Here is a 23,059-nt window from a genome sequence, read left to right on the forward strand (position 1 = left end):
CACATAGATTCACCCTCTCATTCACATGTCTGGAATTAGCCTGCTGCGTGTTTTGGGACTGTGGGAGGAACCAGGAGAACCTGAAGGAACCCCACGCTGAGTGTGGGGACTCCACACAGAAAGCCCAACCTGTGGGAATAGAACCCGGGACCGTCTTGCTGCGTGGCAGGAGCGCCGACCGCCGCGCCTTCACGAAATTCCACGGGCATCAAGAGCTCCGGGGGATAAATAGTCTAAAGGAAAAAAGCCTGACGCGGTGTCACCGCTGACCTACATTACCATAACATTCATGCATTCATTCATTTATCATCTACACCGCTGATCCTGCACACATGGTCTCGGGGGGCTGGAAATCCCTGGTATTTGGGCAGAAGCAGGAGACACTCTGGATCGGTCGATCGTATATGGAGACTATTAAGCTGGGGAGATACTTGTAAAAGTATAAAGTTGCAGTATTTCTGTGCAGAGAAGTACAAGCCGTTGGTTTCTTGCTTCATCACATTTTCCCAGTATTATTAATATTACCTCATTCCACACTAGACGGGTCTCGTCTGCCGAGGCCGTCCGGTGCTCCGAAAATTAAATAATTTTCCTTTTTTCTCCCCGTCTCTCTCTTTTTCCAAGAAAATCTCCCCGCAAAATATTACAGCCCTTCATCACTTTACAAGACGAAGAGCTGCTTCGCTCGTCAGAGAACGGAGTTGACCTCGATTCTTAAAGAGACACCGACCAAACCCATGCTGTTAGCTATTAGCATACTGTTAGCTATGAAGTCAGACATCTTCCGCTAGAGAAACCAAAAAGCAGAGGAACCGGGAACCTGACGTAGGTGATCGGTGGACCTCCAATACTTCTTGTGAAGTACTATTTTGAAAAACTACCCCGGCTGCCAGTCAGTTAGTTACTAGCCACAAAATTGACAAAACAAGGAGACCCACCCATGTCGAAGAAGATCAACATTTGCCCAGAATACAAGTTGGCTAACGGCTAACGGGGTTCTTCACCGTGCAGGGAGAGGATAAAACACCACAACCATCTGGTAGTCCATGAATATTACTCCATGAACGGTGGCAGCTTCCACCTCTATGTTGTCAGTGTCATCTTCCTCTTCTCTGGTTTGTTGCGGTGCTTGAGACGCACGTCGCAAGATGCTAGCATCACACCCGTCCCTGCCGTGGTCCCTCGCTGCCTGCGGGAATGTAAATTTGAAAGGATCCCCCGGAGGAGGCTACTTCGTGGAGCCCAATTGGGGTTCGTCGAACTTGTCCTGTCCAAATGCAGCTTTAGCAATATTCAAAGGAAGCAACCAACATGGCGCTGTAAACATAAATGCATAATAAACTGCGAGCGGAGCTAGAGGAGTAATATTTAATGTCTTCATGAAGTGGCTTCTCATTTTCTTTGCATACTTTAATGTGCCTTGAATCTGTCAGAGTATCTCCGCAGTGCTTTCTGGCCGCTGTGGATGCTCTTTAATACGAGAAAGACAGTAACACGTCCGTCAATACGATTCTGACAGAAACATAAACATGTTTATTCAGTGATTCCAAATTGGCTTTAAATGCACGTCGTCTTAGCGTCAAAGTGCTTTGCTCCTGCGGCTGAGCCGTAATGAACGCGTCCTCCCACGATCCAAACATTAGCCTGTTCCGGCGGCGCCGACGCCGAACGGCCATGACTTACATTTCCCGCAGCAACTTCTGCTCCTGGGATTCAACCGCTGCGAATGTCGCGACAGCCGTGACAAACCGGAGGCCTGACTTTGCAAACACGGACAAATTTTGAAGCGGTTTGAGGAGCCCCCTTATGTAAGTCCTCGTAGGAGATGACGGTAACATGAGCCGCAATAATCCTGACCTAATTTTGCCGCTGCGATCCTCCAGCGAGGTCAAGGATTTTGTTTGCGAGATGCTCCTCCACATGCACGGAGGCATTCTCTGCTTTTTCCTGTTTCTTTCTCAGCCAACGCACACACACACACACACACACACAAACACACACACACGTCCCATTTCCAGTTCTGTCTGGCCAAAGGAATGCTCTGTTTCCTGCACGTTGTGATCCAAAGCGCGGCAATTGCTTCCCAGCGGGCCTCCTAAAAGATTCCAGCAGCTTGATAAGGATGCAGCCCCCCCACCTCCGCCCCCGCCATCTCCAGCAGAGACAGCAGCTACTGAAACCACCGCAGCATTTCCTGCTCCGATTCACTCCCGAGCCCTTCTCGCAAACCCCAACAGGGCTTTTACTGCTTGTTTTTTTTTTTTTTTTACCCCTGTTCCCAAAGAAAAATCAATGCATTTGGACGTGCAATGTGATTGACACGATTCCGCTGGTCCGGTCGCGTCGAGGCGAGGGAGTCGCTCACATCGCCTCTGGCGTTTTATTTCTCTCATTTCTATTTGGTCCAGCAGCTTTCCTCTGGCTCTGACATCTCCAGCTAGCATCTAGCGGATGTCTCGTGGGGGAAAGGGGGAGGGGGGCTGCTAAATTTAGAACCGTTGTTGGACACGCGCAAAAAAAAATAAATAAAATATCTTGGTGTCGATATGTTTTTGGCCCACGCGGAGATGAATCCTGGGCAGGCATTTGTCTCCGAACCTCCGCCGGCTCTGTGAGACTGGGCAGCCGCTCAGCCGATGAAGGCAAAACACAAAATATCTCGATTAAACGGAGAAGACCTGAGTGAATTTACAACCCCTGACCTGCTGGAGAGTGAATATTCAGCGTGCAAAGCAGGAGACAAACATACAACACCAAATCAAGACTTAAGCAGCAGAACTAGCTAGGACCTTGCTTCCAGACAGAACAGCTCTAAGAAGCATCCAGCAACAATTCGGTTCTAGGAAGTAGCTTCCTCCAGGGGGAACGGTTAGTTTTGCATTCCTGCAGGGAGTGAGGGACCGGTAGGGACCGGAGGAAGAAGAGGTAGACGACACAGATGGCGTTCATGGATTAATAACCATGGACAATTTGATAGTTGAGGTGTTTCTAGCTTCTCCCTGCACTGCTTTGCCTGGTGAAGAGCCCCGTTAGCCGTCAGCAAACTCTTATTCCGCCCAAAATGTAGATCAGGTGCCCGATACGTCAATCGCGATCTACCAGTCGATCGCAAAGGTAGTGTGTGTAGACGTCAGCCTATCATCCTCGCTATGATATTCGTCACTTGACTGACAGTCGGTCTGTCCGATCTGACCTTTTCTCTGACACAGGCGTCACTGCGCATGGGCACATAACGGCGTGTTCTGGCAAGCTAGCGAGTTAGCCTCCAGTTTATGCCTTCTAAACTTAGGGGTATAAAAATGAGTGGGGGAGCTGGACTGAATAAAAAGACTAAAACGTATCACTTCCGTACAGAATGGGAGGTGGACTTTTTTTTTTTACTATGTCATTTTCAAAGTGAGTTTGCCTCATCTGCCGGTCTGCCATTGCTGTACCGAAAAAGGCAAATGTGGAGCGGCATTTTCAGACCGTTCATAAAAACTACGACACCAACTTCCCTCCAAAAAGGAGAAAGGTGAAGGAACTAAAAACCCCAGCTGTCGGGACAGCAGTCATTTTTCTCACAGCTAGCTTCAACTATGATGCTGACTCCGTTCAAGTCATCAGAATAAGATATTTACCAAAAAAAGTACTCGGTTGCAGTGCGCCATAAGGGTTCATGCGGTTACGCAAGATCCACAAACATTTATTGTGTTAGGTATACTCAGTAGATATATCAATAAATATATATTCAGCATTTTTAGTGGAGGCAGATCATTTTCACATGGTCATTTGAAAAGTAGCTCACAAGGCGAAAAGTGTGGGTACCCCTGATGTAGGTGTTAGGCGCAGCAGGCCAGAAGAGTTTGGACCTCTTTGTCGCTCCATTTCTTGCTGCTTTTGTCCATTTTGTCCCAAGAAAAGATCTCACCGGTGACAACCATAGCGTTTAAAAATGGCACAGTGCATCCGTTAATGATCTTGATCCATCAAGCACCTTCATCACATCACTTTTTATGGAACCGCAGAAGACGCCGTCTAAGAGCAGGAGGCAAAACAGTTCTCTGAGCCGAGGTCCGCGGTCCCTGGTTCCTCTGCTGTCTGAATGCACCAAGAAGCGTCGGGAAAAAGTGGGAGGATTCGCAAAAAGTTCCTGCAGTGCGAAAGAGGCTTATAACGGCCTTGCGGACAGCTGTGTCTGGAAAAGGACCTATTCTGGATATAAATCTGTTTTTTGCAGAATAAGCAAATTCTAAAAGTCGCTCTCTTTATCTGGATATCGTCTTCCTGTTTTGTACTCTGCGCACAGGAAGTAGTTTCTGTTTGCAGAAAGTGTCCTCAGTGCAGGTGGTCTTCATCTCATCTCCAAACAACACAAACAAAACACACAATTTTAAGTCCATTTCTCACTAGCCACTGTTACACATGGAGGCTATCAGCATGCTGCACGCACACACACACACACACACACACACACACACACACACACACACACACACACACGCGATAATGGCTGCATGTTACTGGCACATCCTCTTGCTCAGCTGTAAGCCCTGGAGGCTGGCCCATCGGAAGCAGCCGGAGAGTCCTGCTTGTGGATATTACGGCGCGTGGACAGGAGGAGCCGGGGGATCAAACCGCCAACCCGGAGATTAGTGGACGGCCCGCTGTGCCTCCTGAGCCGCAGCTGCCCGATCAGCAGAAAATCTTTGTATTAAAAGCTTCACTCAGCAGACTCTCCTGGTCGTGTCGCCTTTTCCACTCTGCACCTCCGTTAACCTCTTCCTGCCGGGCAGGCGTTACCGAGGCGCCTCACCGTCGCCCAAACAGACGTTCTCCAGCGCCACACCTGACCTTCTTGAGAACCAGTCTCCCGATCCTCACAGAGAAAAGGTCACACTTCTCCCGAATCGTGGAATCTGTCATCGGGCAGATTCCCGGGCGGCGGGGCTATTATTGTCTCATTTCATCTATTAGCATGTAGCTTTTAATGCTATTACTTGCTCCCTATCTCTGTCTTCTTACTGGCCAAGGGAGAAGGCAATTCCTACCAAGGTTTCTAGACCGCTAAAAGGCGAACGCTTGCTCCTGGAGGGAATGTTGGGTTTCTGGAGATCATCTTAAAGAGCGTGATCTAGACCTGGTCCACATGGAAGGTTTTCTGCTGGGCACCAAAAAAAAGAAATCCAGCTCCGCCAAGGACCTGTTCCTCACTTTCAATGTACCAGACAAGATGACAGCAGGAACTTAAAAATGCGTTGTCTCTCCAAGTGCGTGGAGTTCCATGAATTTTTCTATTTAAGTCGGTTCAAAGACAAACACCCTGCATGAAGGCTGGTGCCTGGTGGAGAACGTGCACGGCATTCTAGGTGATGGCGTCTATAACGATGAGTGTGTGTGTGTGTGTGTTGTAACATGTCATCTGAGATGAACAACGCCTTGACGGCGTCTAACACTCGATCGGTGAGACACGGCCACGTCACATCACAGAGGAGCAGCAAGACAAAGATCCTTTAACGGCACCAAAAATAACAATCCTCGCGTCGGCTGAAAATAGCTGCTCGCTCCCGTTTGTCTTCCAGACAACAAAAACCGAGTGATCCCAAAGTTCAAACCCGCGATTGTGTTTTTCCGCAGAGGAACGACTCAAATGCCGATACTTGGTTCATTCATTAGCGATACCGATCGGGCAGCGGTTCACCCGGAACCAGACGCCGGTTCATCGCAAGGCCGCATATGGAGAAACGCGACCGATAACTTGCTCATTCACATGTCTGGACGACCCGGGATCTCCAGTGGAGCTCCTGCATGTGTTTGGACCGTGGCAGGAACCCGGAGGAATCCCACGCAGACACGGGGAGAAAATGTAGACTCCGCTCTTCTGTCCGAATCCAACCGTGGACTTCCCCTCCCCCTTGGCTAAGGGGGGCAATTCGCATTCTGAGTCATGTGTCCTTTTGTCTGCATGTCTTTTCGCAGGATTAGGGTGAAACCCCCGTCTGAGGGTTCCCCATCAGCCACATAAAGGCTGGGATTTCATGCACATTATGTCAGATGTGGATTTGTGCGTGGCTCAGGGTAAATTTTTTTTTTTTTCTGTCATACGCTGGAATTAAATAAAATCCCACCCTGGTGTAGATAATATTACAATCTGCTCAACCGCTGTGGAGACTCCTGGGGATAATGGTGCGGAGAAGGTCTGATGTAGCCAAATCTGAAACTCAGCAGGTTGCTGACTATACAGATCTCGACGGTTACGGACTAAATAGGGCTGGTCGGAGATGGATCCGATTGACAGGCAGCTGATTCGACTGCGTAACACAAGAATAGTGCTCGGGATCGGCTACTTGGTATCGCAAATACTGGAAATGGTGACAAGCTGCAGGTATAAGTCAAGTGTTGTAGAAGAACAGATACAAATAACCAGGTTGAATCCTGGCCTGTCCTGCAAAATACAGCGACGTACGATCCAGCAGACGAGCGTCCCGTACCGATACGGATGAAACACCCACCTGGATGTCAGAGAATACTCAAACTATTCAGTGTTAAAACATAAACAAACATTAAATCTTTGCTACACAGTGTTGTTATTTTGTGTTTCCATTCTTCTGTGCCCTACAAAACGAGAATATCCGGAGCTATCGCCGTTCAACCGCAAACTCCTATTCTTAGCTTGGACAACGTTCAGACTCAGAGTGACTCCTGGCACACATTCAGACGGGCCAACGGCCCGGAGGGGCGTCGTCATCAGCGGGCCGTGTCATCAGATGCCGTGCCGAGCCCGAGCGTACGGACGGACGGACCGGCCGACGAGCGTTTGCATCTGCGGCTCCGGCCCGCGGCCGCTCGGTACCTTCTCCACCACGAGCCCGCTAAATTACGTTAGCAGGCAGTCGCCTCGGTGACTTGCAAATATACCCTCATGTTTATTTTCTACTCGTACGACGCATAGATCAGCGAGAAGCGAAGGATCATCATTTCTGAAGGAATGCAGAACCCGCACCCGCTCGCGACGGAGACGAAGAGGAGACAATGCAAACGGGTGAATTTTGATTTACTGAGCCCGAAAGTCAGAAATGTGAACTACTGCTTTTGAAATCTTTATGCTAATAGGGGATAACAGATACCGTTAATGTGGATAAGAATTCCCAGTCGCAGCAGAATGCGGCAAACGATTGCACCTTGTGCCCGTGCACAAATGGGCACTCGGCTGATAGACGTCGGTATTTTTGAAGACTCCTGAGTGTCCATTCTTGTGAGCGTGAGGTGAAACCCGGCGACGGAACAATTCCTCGAGATCTTTGACAAAACCCAGAATAATGCAAGCGAATGTATGCAACCAGTTCTCAGGGCAGGTTTGGGCTTTTCTGCGCGGACTGAGAATCCCTGAGACCGAAGCCGATCTGCGGCGCATTTCCACCGTCTTTGCCCGACACACTGGAAATATCCTTTCATGGCACATTTGTAGCCGAAACAACTGTACAACTCAGACACAGATTAATGCGACTCCAAGTCAGGTTGCCAGTCTGACACACACTCCCTCCGTCTCCCCCGCTCTGCGCCCGGAGTTTAATCTGCCCAGCTGCCATTGTGTGAATTGGTTGTGAACCAAAAGGCCAAGCAATTTACTCCCCACAAAGGCCATTCCGCACCACTGAGCGGTTTGTGTGTGTGTGTGTGTGTGTGTGTGTGTGTGTGTGATGGAACGGAGACCGGGCGAGTTGGCATGAATCTATGTGGGATACAGGGTTTGGAGTGGGAGTTGGAGAGATGGCGGGATACAAAGAGGTGCGGGAGGATTGTGGCAAATGAGAGCGGGATGCAGGGAATTGAGGGGAGGTAAGTGGAGACACTTCTTCCAGTGAGGTGAAGAGGAACGGATCGCTGCACGCTGGAAGGGGAAGCATGCTCCACCATGGCGACGCCATTATCAGGTGTCCAGTGTTTTGCCCGGATGGCTTTAACAGAAGGAAAATGTGCAGCGTCCCGGAGTCGAAATGGTCGTGAAGCAATCGGGACACTTTTCTATAATTAATATGCTCTACCGGGGATGCGAACTGCTAATTTAGCTTGATCCGAGCACCAATTTGGCAGCGGGTTTGGCTAAAGACAAAGCTACTTCCATTTTCAAGCCTGAAGTGTCTTGAAGGGGCATTACGAGAGCTTCCCTGGTTGGCTGTGCAGAAGGAAAGAGCTTCCACGGTTTCCTGGACTTGGTGTTCACCGAGTAGAAGCTCTGCGGCGATGTAACGTTCCTCGCGCGGTCGCTACGAGTCTTAACGCTTGTTCTGATAGTTGCATTTATGTAGATGTGACTGGGAGCTGGAGATGATGGCTCAAGAGACAGAGAAATGGGGATGAGCTGTGAGGCGGGCGGAAACCATGCAAAAGGGCATTATGGCCTCTTGTGGCTAATTTATGCTAACGTTACGTACATAAACATGTCGTCCAATGCCACTTGAGGGCAGTGAAGAGATCAAACTTCTGTTTCGGACGATAGCAAATGATGGTGGAGTAGCAGGTGATAACGTACGCTGTGAGAAAATGCCGGCGCAGTAAACGACGGCAGTCTGTTTGGCTGATAAACAAACACCAGCATTTGGACGGGAATTCTTCTCCCCGGTTACACCGATATCTTCTTCTTTGCTTTCGTTTGCTTAACCGGTTACACTTGAGCGATCCGCGAAAAACCGCCACCCATGACTTTGACATCGGTACTGCTCCATTTGTCCATTTGGCTACGCATCGGCGAACTCTTGAGCATAAACGAGTCCTTACACGGTTTGTTGATTCGCTAGGGGGTTATTCAGACACTCAGATGCTAAACATTCATTAACATTACAGCTACTGAAATAAAGGAAAAATATAAGAACAAGCTAAAAGAAGAAATTTGATTGTAGAGGGAAATGTGATGGGAGTGGATCCGGTGTCCAATTCAGTTGCTGGGATGTCGGGTTGTTGGAGGTGAAGCTGTAGCACCACTGCAACGGTGCCTCCAGAGTGTGAGTCAGTCCTACGGCCCAAACAATACCAGCCTACTGAAGAGTGAACGCAAGTGGGCGGTTTTATTTCTACTCGCTGTCGGTCGTGACACGTTTCAACTGCGAGTGGAATTAGAGCGGTTCGGGCGATCGGAGTCGACGACGCGAAATCCGTTCCCTCCGAAAGTGCCGTTTTGAAAATCTGGGCGCGAAAACGAGCTTTTCGGGTAACGTCCGACCTCGTCTGCAGAGCAAACAGAGGAGATTCTCTGATAACAATGTGCAGCTTCGAGTGGAATCCCGCACCTGATATTGTCATTTCCAAGTCGCTTGAGCAGCAGCCAACAAACGACCTCGCCGAACACATTCGCTCGTCGTCCGATGGATCTCGGAGGACGGCGAGGCATGTTTGTTCTGTGACGGCGAGGGTTCTTGGGAAAACATTGATCTTTACTGCTTGTGTTAACACACACTGTCTGGAAGATGAAAAATACGTCTTATCTTGGATAAGAAACTCCGGGCGGTGTGGAGAAAAAGCAAATACAGCTGCGCTTTAAGTTCTTCTGACCGTTACGGGGAAGTTAGAAATGACAAGGAACGAGTGGATTCTAAAGACAACTGATAGAACGCTTGTATCACCTTGCCAGTCTAAGAGCGCTTTACGCTAGGTAGCATTCACCCATTCACACACCGATGATGGCAGAGCTGCCGTGAAGGTGCTAAACCAGGTGAGGTGGAAGGGCTTTACGTCACAACGCTAAAGAAATGGTAAACTTATTGGAACTTTTCAAGAGGAAACCGACATTAGCCGCATTTAGATACAATGTCGCTCCAGGAAGTAGCCTGCACCGCTTCACAGGGTGAAGAACCCCGTTAGCCGTTGGCTAACTCCGCACTCATTCTGGTCCAAAATGTCGATGTTCCTCTGCGAGCCCTGGAAACCCCTCTGAGGGGTAGCAGGACAGAAGAGCTCGGACCTCCCGGTCGCTCCATTTCTCACTGCTTCTGTTCATTTCATCCCAAGAAAACGTCCTAGCAGTTACCAGGATGGTGTTGGAGCAGAAGCTAAGATGGTTCTAGGAGCTAGAGGTCCCTGGTTACTCTGCTAGGAAATTCTGGGAGCTACAAAAAGTTCCTGCAGTGCAAAAAGAAGCTTCTACCAAAATGCTGTCTATTTATTCATGGATTTTTTTTGGGTCTGCTGTCTATTTATTCGTGGATTTTTTTGTCTGCTGTTTATTTATTCGTGGATTTTTTTTTTGGTCTTGCCATCTTCTGCCTTCTGCCTTTGTATTTATATACGTATTTCTTTTTTTTTTACATAACTGTTACGTTGCTGTGACAAAGGAATTTCCCCAGTTGGGGATCAATACAGTTTATCTTCTCTTATCATGTGTGGGTTTTTATTAATCAATTTGAACCATTTTCTGTTTTTGGGCTGATTTTAGGATTTTCTTGAAGAGTCGCACACCGAGGCGCGTCCATGAGGAGCGTCTGGTTAAGCTGCTTCGGATGGCGTGCGAACGACGGGATGAGAGGAAGTGAGACGAGCAGGAAAATACACGCCGACTGCTAAACGCAGGATGATATTCTGAAAGAAGATTGAAGATGGGGGAGAGAGAGATGGAGGAGGAGGGGAGGTAAAATAGACGGAGCGTGAGCGGACTGGTTTTTCCATCTCCCGGCCTTGGCACAGTTCTATCCATCTCTCCACAGCATTCCCTCTCCCTTTTTCTCCGCCATCCATTTACCATTTCATCATCCCCCCCCCCGAGAACCAGCTCCACACTGCATCATCCAATTAGATCTCGTGATGACCTCATCGCCACGGAGACCAGAGGTCAAGCGCAGCCAAACGGGGATGGAAGCGGATGAAGGAACGAGGAAACGTCAATAACAGAAGGAGAACATTCATGACTATCACGTTATTGATCATTGCATCGATTAGCTTTATGATCATTTTGTTTGCTCCGCCCAGCGACACAAAGCCTTCCTTTGTCTGAGCGATAAAAACTACAAGAGATCCGGTCTAACGTTATATAAGAGCCAGGCTCGGGACGCATGAATGGGTGAATGAATTGTTGTATGTCTCTATATGACATGTGAATGAGCAGGTGAATAGTTATTTGTGTCTATATGATGTGTGAGAGAGTGAATAATTTTGTCTCTACAGATCAGGGGTGGGCAAACTACGGCCCGCGGGCCACATCTGGCCCATCAGTCTTTTTAATCCGGCCCGCCGGTTCAGAATTCAAACTTGATGTGAATGATTGAATGATCAGATCAATGAATGTGGGAACCCCAACGGGAGATTACCGTATTTTTCGGCCTAAACGTCGCTCCGGATTATAAGTCGCACCAGCCAAAAATGCATTATAAAGAGCGAAAAAAAACAGATACAAGTCGCATTTTTGGGGGAACTTTATTTGATAAAATCCAACACCAAGAACAGACATTTCATCTTGAAAGGCAATTTAAAATAAAAATAGGATAGAGAACAACAGGCTGAATAAGTATAGCCTAGTATAGCCTATATGACGCATAAACAACAAACTCAGAACGTGCCTGGTAGGCTACGTTAACGTAACATATGCATATAGCACATGCGAAAACCAAACAATTGGTGTCACTCTCAATCACTAAATGCAACGAAATCTTCCTCTTCTGTGTCACGTCTGAACAACTCCGCCAACTCTGAAGGTAGACAATGCGGACACACATCAGAGCAAGAGAGTTCAATAATTTCACACATAAGTTGCTCCTGAGTATAAGTCGCAACCCCGGCCAAGCTATGAAAAAAACGGCGACTTATAGTCCAAAAAATACGGTATTTCATTTTTGGAGCTACCTGAGAACACTTGAGAATTTTCCTGAGCTGAATGACACAGATTGGCTTTGGGAGCTGGACGTGAAGCTACAAGGGAAAAACTGGTTTGTGCGGGAAATGCAAGAAAACGTCAGAACCTTCAAAAGCAAACTGGTTTTTTTTTCAAAGCAAATGTCAGAAGAGTCTGATATCTACTGTTAACAAATATATCGTATCTTGTGCTGACCCGGCCCGTCGGTCAAATTTTAAAAGTCAATGCAGCCCCTGAGCCAAAAAGTTTGAGCACCCCTGCTATAGATGAAATGAGATGTACTTTATTGATCCTATTTATGTCATCATTTTAATTACAACGACGCGTGAATAACTGAGTGAATGCTCGTATGTGTCTCTATGTGGTGCTGAGATTGACGGGTCCAGGGTGACCCTGCCTGTCAGCCAATCACAGCCGAGGTAGAATCCAGCTCCACTAAATGCAAGATAGATAGCGAATGAATGAGTGAATACATATATATATATATACAAATATATATATACCGTATTTTCTGCACCATAAGGCGCACCGCATTATAAGGTGCATATAATGGAGGCTACAGTAGTGGCTGGGGTTGCGTTATGCATCCACTAAATGGAGCTACGCTAAAGGGAATGTCAACAAAACAGTCAAATAAGTCAGTCAAACTTTATTAATAGAATACAAACCAACGTTCTGACAACTCCGCTCACTCCCAAAACAAGGTAGTGCATTCACAATACGGTACCGTACGTACCGGTAGCTCTTACTGGTATCAGCGCCGCCTTCGTTGAAAACAATGTATTTCCAACTCCATTTGTCGCAGTTCAAAGTGTTTCATAAGACGAGAGCACCAAGAAGGATCGCCTCTAAATTCAGTGATGTTCATGTCGCTAGCTAGCGCTGTTGCCTTCATTGGAATAGTGACTGTAGAGACGCTTCCACTTGCTGCTCTCTGTTCAACAACCCACTGTTCAAGTTTGTCCTCTAACTGTAGCCATCTCGCTTTGTTCCCTCGGAAACTCTGTTTAGTCTTCTTCACTCGGCGCATGTCATCTTGTTGCTTCCTCCCCTTCGTACCATTGATTCGTTAATGTTGAATTCTCTCGCTACCGCTTGATTCCTGTGTTCTGCTGCTGTGTTTACACTCTGCGTCGTAAGCGTGTCTCTTGAAAGGTGCCATTTTGGGGTCTTTATACAAACACAAGTGGTGTTGGACTGGAATTCCCCTTTACCGTTTTTACCGATGCTACTTCGGCGACGCGCGAACACACACGCACACACACGCAAATGGAAATGAAAATGCACGCTTCGAGCAGTCATATATCCCAGCGCGCGCTACTTCTTCTACGGGAGAAAATGGAGTCGGCGGCTGCTCCCCGTAGTTGCGAGACCTCTTGCGGCTCTATACTGATCCACATATAAGGCGCACTGGATTATAAGGCGCACTGGCTGTTTTTGAGAAGATTTAAGGCTTTTAGGTGCGCCTTATATAGTGATCCCTCGCTGTAACGCGGTTTACTTTTCACAGTTTCGCTACTTCACGAATTTGCATCGTGCATGTTGTTCTGCATTCTGATTGACTAAAAAGTCGCTCTGCTTCTTCTCTACCTGTGCATCAATAACGTTGCAGTTTAATATGTACACGTACGCAAAACAGCTCGCCAAATTTGCATTACGTACGTGCAAATTCTCTTGCAATTTCGAGTTTCTCTAAAACCCATAATGTTGACAAAACGCTCTGGACCGACAAAAGCACCTGCGGCAGGGCCCAAAAGGCAGCGGAAGATGCTATCTATCGTAGATAAAGTTAAACTTCTGGACATGCTAAGGGAAGGTAAAAGCTATGCGGCTGGAGGTCGGCATTACGGAATTACATTACTTATATTACACTGCATTTGGCAGACGCTTTTATCCAAAGCGACTTACAATAGAGGACATAGGGACTGCAAATACACTTGCAAATACACGATGCACAGGAATTAATGAATCTTCCGTTTGTTCCATAAAGAAGGAAGAAAAAAACATACGGACGACAACAGCAATGTATAATAGAGTATTTAATTGTATAATAATTGTAAAAAAAGGTTTCTACTTCACGGATTTTGCCTATCACGGGTTCTTTTTGGAACGTAACCCCCGCGAAAAACAAGGGTATACTGTAGTGCAGAAAATATAGTATATACGCATAATTTCCTTCAGAATGGATAAAGTTCAATTCTATTCTACTCAATTATGTACTTAAAAGAAACCACAAGAGTCCAGAACTTAGCGAGAAAAACCTGTCACAGATCTAAAAATGTCACCGGCCGGTCAAACGCTGGAGCTGGAGACATCGAACGCAGCCGCTTGCGGATGCGAATCTACTCACGCTTTTAGAGACGATACAGAAAACCCGACGCCAAGCATACATGCGTGGTGTGTTTGGGAAAAAGCAGTCTGCTTCAGCCTGCCTGATTCCCGCTCAGACCCACCCGCCATATTTATCCGTCTATTAGATCCATGTGCCGGCACCGCGGCTAATCGATAGCGGGCCATTTACGACCGATGGAGAGTGTTTACGACACAGCACTCAGCTCAACCATCGCAAAAAGTCATACCGCGCACAAACAGTGGTTTATCAGACGGGATCCACAGTTTGAAGAAAAACGGGGTCGTGAATAAAAATATGGATCACTGATAACTCCGGTTCCCCTCAGAACGTCTTTTGCTGAACAGATTTTTGTTGAACTTGCTCTATTTGAAGTGTGAATGAGAGGGTGAATAATAATAGTAATAGCCTGTAAGATGTTTCCATGAGGTAATGAATGGATGAATGTCTCTATTTGAGAGAGCAAACTGTTGTTTGTGTACGATTTGAATGGTTGTTTGGTTATATGACTTATGAATGAATGTTCTTGCCAGTATATGACTGGGGAAAAAAATGGGGTAATTCAGATTCCAGCTGTTTTTCTCCTGAACAGCCGCTGTCCGACACGACATCGTAAAGTCAGACAGAGATCTGAATGGGACCGAAGGCAAACCGTCGACGGTTCGGGACGCCCGCTCTGCCTTACCGCCCAAGAAGCGAGGGAAGCTCGTAATTGGCATTCAGGGCGTTTAAATAGAAGCTCAGAAGAATTTTAGAGCGTAAACACCACCCTTTGATAAAGTGTTTGTGGTGATTTATTGGAGATCATAGGATTTATGAGCTGAAATGCTTTTTACTGGAGGTGATGTTTACTCCACTTTAAAGGGGAAGCAGTTTGACGGTTGATATTTTATTAACTTGTATCATGGCATTGGTTCTACTGTGAGAGCATCCGAGTAATGAGTGTGTTTCCCCCTCCATCCTGCACTCAGGATATAGAGACGTATAGAGACATGCAACCGTTCACCCTCTCATTCACATGTCTGGACAATTTAGGGTCTCTGAATTGATGGATGGGAAAAGGGAGTCAGACAAAATATTATTATTAGAAAGTGAAACGGGAACGTCTCACACACACACGCACACATGCACACTGCGATGGTGGCTGACATGGTTTAATCAGTTTACACAGATGCCTTTAAACATGTGCTGGCAGCCACCGCTTTGCAGCCAGATGTTTTAACGCGTCTCGCACCTCCTCCTCCAGCTCTGCACGCTTAACATCACTACCACCCGGGGGAAGGTCCAGGTCGGGCCGTCCCGACCCCTCGGCAGGGTATTTTCGAAGCCGCTTATTATTGAATTTTTTTTTTTTTTTCTTACGCTGGTGTGAAAGCGAGCGAGACGTGGAAAACCTGACTTTTGGGATCTTCGCCGCAGGGAGAAGAAAACTCAAATGTTCTGCATGAGACAGCAAAAAAGCCCTCGAGGTGGAGCCGCAGGTGTTTACCGGCTCCACCTCTGACGGAAACAGGACACCTACGCGGCTCATCCCCCCCCCCCCACACACACACACACACACCTGTCACCAGCTGGTAATCCGGGGAGGGGAAGCGCCACCGTGCAGGGCAGCTGGAAGGCGCATCCTGCCAACACAGGACGTGGGGGGAAACGTTCGTCCACACACACAGAGCGCCCGCCGTGAAGGATCAAGATGTCATGGCGAGCATCAACCCCTGGAAGGAAAGGCCCTCCAGAGCCACTGCCGTCTGTCGACTCGTGTGTGTGTGTGTGTGTGTGTGTGAGACACAATCTAATCCCAATCTCTGGATGCAGGGTGTTTTCCTCCCACGCACACACACACACACACATCTCCCGGGTTAGCGGATCTACGCCAGCACAGATGCTGGTATATTTCGTTTTTTTTTCCCCCTTCATATGCAGTGGTGTCGTAGGAAAACCCTTCGCACGTCTTTTCCAGATAGAAAATAAACAACTCGGTGAACCGGGCACAATCTGAGCAGGAATAAATGTGACAATAATGTAAAAATAGAATAAAAACACGATCACACGACGTGTTAAACATCCCCGCTATCTCGCTATAGGTGACTGACACACTGAATCGCCCTCCTGTTGCCCGTGGCAACTCCCTGCCGAGAAGGAGGGAGCCCTGGCGGGTGGGGGGAATTGAGATGCCAGGTGTGTGTGTGTGTGTGTGCTTGTGTGTGTGTGTATTCTATCTCCAAGCGTTGATGATTAATATGGTAATGCTTTATTATTGCGCAAACAGCCGTGCACATCTGCTAGACCGCACAGGCCGTGGAGCCCCTGAATGCAGCACCGGGAAACCCTTCCTATCTCATTATGGAATGATGGTGGTTGTGTGTGTGTGTGTGTGTGTGTGTGTGTGTTGGGGGGGGTGGACGAAATCCTGTCTCATATGATGTCGAACCACAGCGCTGCCACAGAGGAAGCTCTTCTGCTTCATGAACCCTCCAGATGTGTCCATTTACTTGGACTTTGCTTTGGAAGAACATCTGGCACGGGGAGCTCCTCACCTGGACTCCTTCTCCTACCGCTCACGCATCCGACCGCTAAACACGATAGACGGTGGGATTTGCAGAAATACAAATGCAGTTCGGGCAGACATGGTGACGCTTCTGCCTCACGGCAAGAAAATCACTGGTTGGACTGTGTTCACTGGACACCCTGAATTGGCCGGACGTGTAAATGAAAGGGTGAATTGTTGTTTGTATAAGACAAAAGAATGAGGGGGTGAATGGTTATATCTCCCTATACTGGAGCCCGTGATCAACTAAATTGACTGGTTGTATAAATAATGAAGGAATGAATGCAATGGATGGAAAACCGTGTTCACAAACTCCAATGTTTCTAATCTGGAGAAACCCAGAGGGGGAATGAAGGTACTGTTGAAAGTCTGCCATGTCGTCTGCTTTGTCGGTGTTTCACCAAGGGCTCGGCAAACACACACACACACACATACACACCCGTCATGTTGACTCGATCATCTGAGGCGAAACTGTCGTCCCAAAAAAAAAACCACAATGAGGGCTAAATTTAGAACGCAGCCGAATCCCGCCGTACGACTGGATCGTCCCGTCGGAGCGAGCGCCATGACCTGCGACTATCAAACCCGTCAAACGCCAACAGAGTCAAGGAATTGGAGAACATATTGGCAGATACAAGACTGTGTGCACGGAGGTGGAGGGAAGAAGAACCAGAAACATATTTCTGAGCAGAATAAATAAACACTGAGCTCTGCTATCAAGAAGACCCAACCTCGGAACAATTGGAAAACAGATCGCAGAAGGTGTAAGACCGTAAACATGGGCTACTGGTACATTAATTCATTCATTCATTCATTATGTAGACCATTTATGCTCCGGTCATGTTACAGGGGGGCGGAGCCTATCACACCTATCACAAATGGAAACATCCAACCATCCAGAATCACAATCACAAGTACTGTATTGATCAGAGGAAACGGAGTGGTCTCTGATGCTCCATGCAGAAAACTAAACTAAAATAATATAGCTCAATGAGCTCCTGCGATTGGTCAGCAGGTTTTGGATGCGTGTGAGAGGTGTTGTTGGACAGCATTCTCCTCGCCGACACCACTGGTGTCAGCCCCCGCGCCGGCCACAACAACTCATCAAACATCCTGAGCGCTGTTTGGATTTTTGCTGTCAACATGGACGCTCTCTCATTGACAAGTCAGAGACATGCAACCATTCACACTCGCAGACACGGGGAGAACACGGAGCCTCGAGAAAGGCCTTACAGTGAGGCGGAAGACCCAACCGCCGCGCCGCCCGCCGCTGCAGGGTCGGTAACGTCTCCAGTTTCACTTTGGACTTTCACTTGAGCCAAGAATACGCCGGTCGTACCTCCGAGAGCAGAGCTGGGAGTTTGAGAAGTATCATATTAGCATCTGTCTGGGCGTAGAAGAAGGGCAGCCATCACATGGAGTTCACCAGCTGCTTTCTGGCCTCGGCGGCAGAGCCGTCAAACAAAGGAAGCGATAAATCCGATTTCGCTGAAGGTGAGGTCCACTCAAAAAAAAAAAAAAAAAAAAATCGCACCCAACCAGGAGGACGTGTCGACACGTTCTGGATCTGCCGAGTAGGCGTCCGGTGGAACCCGAGTCCCGCTCTCCCGGCCTGGCTGTCGGAGAGGTCACAGCGGGGCTCGGGCGTTTCCTTCCACCAGAGTTCGGCGGGAGAAATCCGCGTCCCGCCTCGGCCTCAGAAACATGCACGCTGAACGGAGCTCCACTCAGGCACGTTCACACTAATGAGGTCTCAGTAACGGACCGCTGAACCGACAGAGGAGCCGGAAAGACAATCCTGTTTGCGCGATAATTACAGACATTAATATTTGATGGCTCTTTCAGTGAATGACTGCAGCAAATTCCCATTAAATTGAAATAAACAAGATGAGCAGCCAATACGATTTCACAAATTAGATGGTGATTATGGCAAATGCAAAAAAAAAAAAAAAAAAAAAAAAAAAAAAATGGTGGTTTGCGGTGAATAAAAAGCGGCTTTAGGACAATAAAGTTCTGAGAATCGTCCCGCTCCGAGTCGATTCCAGGAAGTAACCTCCTCCAGGGGGGGACTTTTTAGTTTTGCATCCTCGCAACCAATGAGGCCCAACCACAGTTTGGCATCTGCAGCTCCACACTCCAAAACATAAGACCCAAGAAGACGACGACAACACCGACCACATGGAGGTTGAAGCTGCCACAGCGTTCAGGAAATAACAACCGTGGACGAGCAGAGGGTTGAAATGTTTCTATCTTCTCAATGTGAAGAACCTTGTTAGCCGTTAGCTAACTCCGCAAGTATTCCGCCCAAAATGTTGGCGTTCCTCTGTGAGCCCTGGAAAGCCCTCGGAGGCGTAGCAGGACAGAAGAGCTTGGACCTCTTGGTCGCTCCATTTCTCCCTGCTTCTGACCATTTTATTCCAAGAAATCATCTGAGCAGGCGCCGTGATAGTATTAAAAATGGTGCTCCGTTGTCCGCAAGAAGTGTATGCTCGGGAGTTCCAACAATCGGCTATGAGTTCCTAAGGAACTGGAAAAAACCCTCCCTCGCAGAAGGAACTAAGATGGTCCCTCGTTCCTCCGCCGCCTGAATGCATAAAAGAAACACAGTTCCCAAAAAGGTTCTAGGAGCTGCAAAACATTCCTACACTGCGAAACACCGGAGATACTGATCTGAGGATACAAGCGAACCTCCAACTTTTCCAACATTTTTTCTTGTTCCATCTCCAAAAGCTGAGGTTTCACATCAGCAGGAGAACCTGCGGCACCCCGAAGAGGAGCTCAAGGAAGAGGAATCCACCGTGTTTCCGGCCCCGGCGCCTCCTGATTTGGTAATCTCGACACCGAAGTATCACCGGGGACTTCTTGAGAAAGATCTCGAGGTCTTGGAGGGGTCGCCGTAGACCCGCGGTGGGCTCCTCGGCCGGCTGCGATTCGCCGTGACAGCTGTCAATCAAGCCGATGCCTAAAATAAATCACCGTTCGTATGCGAGTACTGACGAGCAAGACGTCGAAACCCCCGGTTAGCGCTTAGCATACGTCTGCTATCATGGCCGGGTGAATGAACGGGTGAATGCTATCAACTGTTAAAAAATATTTTCAATCAATATTGAATTTAGAAACTCTTTTATTTTTTTTTTCCTTTGCATCCATTGCGTGTGGATGATTACATACAAATAATCTCGGTACATTTACACGATCATTAACGATTTTAATATAAAATTTTATTTTTGAAATAAAAATATTTTGAATTTTGAAATAAATTTTGAAAATAAAATGCATATATTTAGATTTCAAATTTTCATTTTGTTCAATTTCCATGATACGACAAAGAAATACGTCCCGCCAGCCAAAATACTTGCCCACCCCTGCTAAATAACACGTGAATCCCAGTGAATGGTTGCACGTCTGTAGATGAGAGGATGAATCAGAGTGAATGAATGAGTGAATGTTTGGATGTCTCTTAATGAGAAGGTGAATAGTTATGTTTTCATATTATAACGGAGTTCGGGCACGACACTCGTCCCACGCGTCACGCTCTGACTCCGTTGTTTATTTCTATCCTTGTTGGTGTCACTCCATTCGCATTCCTGTATATTTTTGTCTTTATCATTTCCTTATAATTGTGGTTTCTCTTTTCTATTCTCACCCTTGCTGTTGTGTTGTCATTATATTTCTCCTTCTTGCTGTTGTTCATTTTGCTGTTTGTTTTTGGCGAATGCCTTTCGCTATCTTTTAATTGTCTCTTTTATTTTAATTTATTGTCACAGTGTCATTGTCGCGCTGCCGTGACAGATCAATAAAGTATTATTGAGTGAATAACTGCGGATGAGGTCGAAAGACGGTTGAAAGGCTGCGTGACTGGATGAAATGTGAACGACGGGATGATTATTTGTAAATGAGAAGGTGAACGCTTGCACGCCGCTTGCACGTGAACCCGCTTCTCTCGTCCGATCACAGCTGAGATGTTCTCCGTCTCCTACCTCGCCCTAAATGGCGTAATGATGAATAAATGAATGAATGAATGGATGAATAATGAATATTCACGCGTCTCACCTCATCACGGCCCAGGAAAAGAACACATCGTGAATGAATGAAAAGATTGAATCCAACATTTCCAGTCGTTCGCTGGAGAACATGAGGGTTTGGTGGAGCCAGTGAATGAGGTGACCTCCTGAAAGAAGCTCACGTTTCCACGGCTGGTGGACAGGCCCTCAACACACACACACACACACACACACACACACACACACACACACACAGAGGCTTGGCATTCCCCGAAGACATTCCACGCCGTGTTTGTGATGCAGATCATCAGGAATGTGATAAGAGCAACACAACAAGCTCCATCAAGACTAATTCCACCAGCAGCAGCGCACACACACACGCACGCACGCACACACACACACGCACGCACGCACGCACGCATACACGCACACAGCAGCTGCTGCTGCTTTTCGACTGTTGACACTTCAGCACCAGAATGCAAGCTTCGATAAATGTATGCGTGTGTTGGGTGGCAATTTCCCACGCAACAGCGTGGAATGGCGTGGAGGTGCACGGCGGTGGAGGGACACTCACGGGGACGGACATGTTCTCCGGACGCGTGGACGCGCGCTGCAGCCTTCTCCTTCTTCTCCTTCTTCTTCTCCTTCTTCTTGCTTCTGCAGGACGAGGTCGGATTCACGGTTCCTTCAGCGTGGGTGTTTCTGCATCCATTCCACGCGCAACTCCTCGGCGTCCAGGTGCGTGTGCGTGTGCGTGCGAGGTTGTGTCCAGCTGTGGGAGTGCGGGGGAGACGCCGAGTCTGCGGAGCGTTCACTGCCGCCCGTCAGCGCCCGACTCTCCGGCTCCTCGTCCGCGTCGCGCCTCCTTCGCGGTTCCTCCTGCGGGGCAGCGGCGGCGGCGGCGGCGGCGGAGATCCGAGGGAGGAGGTGGGGTCTGGCGGTGCCCGGCGCTGAGCTGACGGGTTTGGACGGCTCGGCGGACGGGAGGAGCCCCGCCGCCCGACATATGATGCAGCCTTAAAGGGGCCGGCGCCCTCCCCTACATCCGCCTAGGGTTCCCGCCAGCTTCACATCCTAGGAAAACGACGGATTGCCCACCAAACCCACGTTGATCATCTTAAAATCATCTCAGATCATCTCTTCCGCTTTTCTTTCTGCGGCTGCAGCCGAAATATTGAAGCATCAATAACTACATTTTTTTTTTTAATTATGCAATTTAAATTAAAAAATAGAGAGGTCAAATGCTTTGCATCTCATAGGTTTGGGAAGATTTATGTGAATAATAATTTTAATGCCGTTGCACGGATGCAGGCCCAACGTCCTCCTCGTGGTCTCTGGTCGTGATGGTCGAGACTTTTTGGCCGGGGTGATGCAAATGCTTTCCAGAGGCTCCTACGTTCCGACGGGAATTATTAATGGAACCCTTTCGTCGGACCATCGGGAGCTTCCGGTAAAGTGTGATGGCGGCCGCCAAGTGCAGGAACACGCCTTCGTTCGGCGCCTGCTTCCGATCCCTCGCTGAAGAAACCGGGAATCCGAGGACCAGGAGGATCCGGCGTGAGGCTGTGGGTGAGCTTCTCGTGGTGTCGTGGCTGGTTTCCTCCACCCTGAGGTGCCTGAGGTGTTTCCTCAGATCCTGCAGACCATGACTGCGGTGCACGTGCGTGCGCTTGGGGAACCGGGAGGATGGGGACAGGATCTGAACCTTCAAGTGTCAACCGTAGTCCGATCTGGACTGGTGAGATGTTCTACCTCCTCAAGGCCGATGATAACCATGCATTATGTATCTCCATATCCATCTTCTGCCTCTTTTCTGGAGTCCAGCTCTTCCAAGGTGCTGCCAAGCCAGCCCGGGAACACATCCACCAACAGCTTCTCACCATGGAGGCGTCCAAGAGGCATCCTAACCAGATGGAGCTGGAACATCTGGTTCCTCTGGTTTGTACGAGGAGCAACAGCAGGTCTTCTCTGAGGGCCTCCTGGATGACTGAGCTCCTCGCCTTGTCTCTAAGGTAGAGCCCGGATCTTCTGAGGAGGAAACTCAGCGGATCTTGGACTTTATGTAAAGCGAACCTTCGTCACGGCGTGATATTCATGTCCGTCCATTGAAACCCGAGGTCCCCCTGGCCTCCAGGCTCTCCAGGCCTCTTCTCGCTGCGCGCAGATGGAGAGACGAACCATCTGGCGAGTGAAAGCGGGACCTTCTCGGTCCAGCTAACAATCCCGACCAGGGCTTGGAGAAACCAGACGGTGGGACAACGCCGACAGCTGGCTGAGCTTTCTTTTTTTTTTCCTCCTCCTCCTGGTGAACCGTGTGGCCTGGAGGTTCTACCGCAACA

General features: G+C 48.3%; 1 protein-coding gene across 1 annotated transcript in view; it reads right to left on the bottom strand.

The window, feature by feature from the left end:
• Nucleotides 1-21,685, bottom strand: part of bcar1 (BCAR1 scaffold protein, Cas family member) — a 75,763-nt gene extending 54,078 nt beyond the window's left edge. The window contains exon 1 of the mRNA XM_086163571.1: nt 21,295-21,685. Coding sequence (XP_086019697.1) covers nt 21,295-21,306 — 12 coding nt within the window. The 5' untranslated portion in view covers nt 21,307-21,685. The remainder of the gene's footprint in view (nt 1-21,294) is intronic.
• Nucleotides 21,686-23,059: the final 1,374 nt, after the last annotated feature.

This window comes from Fistularia commersonii, chromosome 17 (assembly GCF_037954325.1).
Source record: "Fistularia commersonii isolate RoL2024-O1a breed Wild chromosome 17, RoL_Fcom_v1.0, whole genome shotgun sequence".
In the NCBI taxonomy this organism is placed as follows: Eukaryota; Metazoa; Chordata; class Actinopteri; order Syngnathiformes; family Fistulariidae; genus Fistularia; species Fistularia commersonii.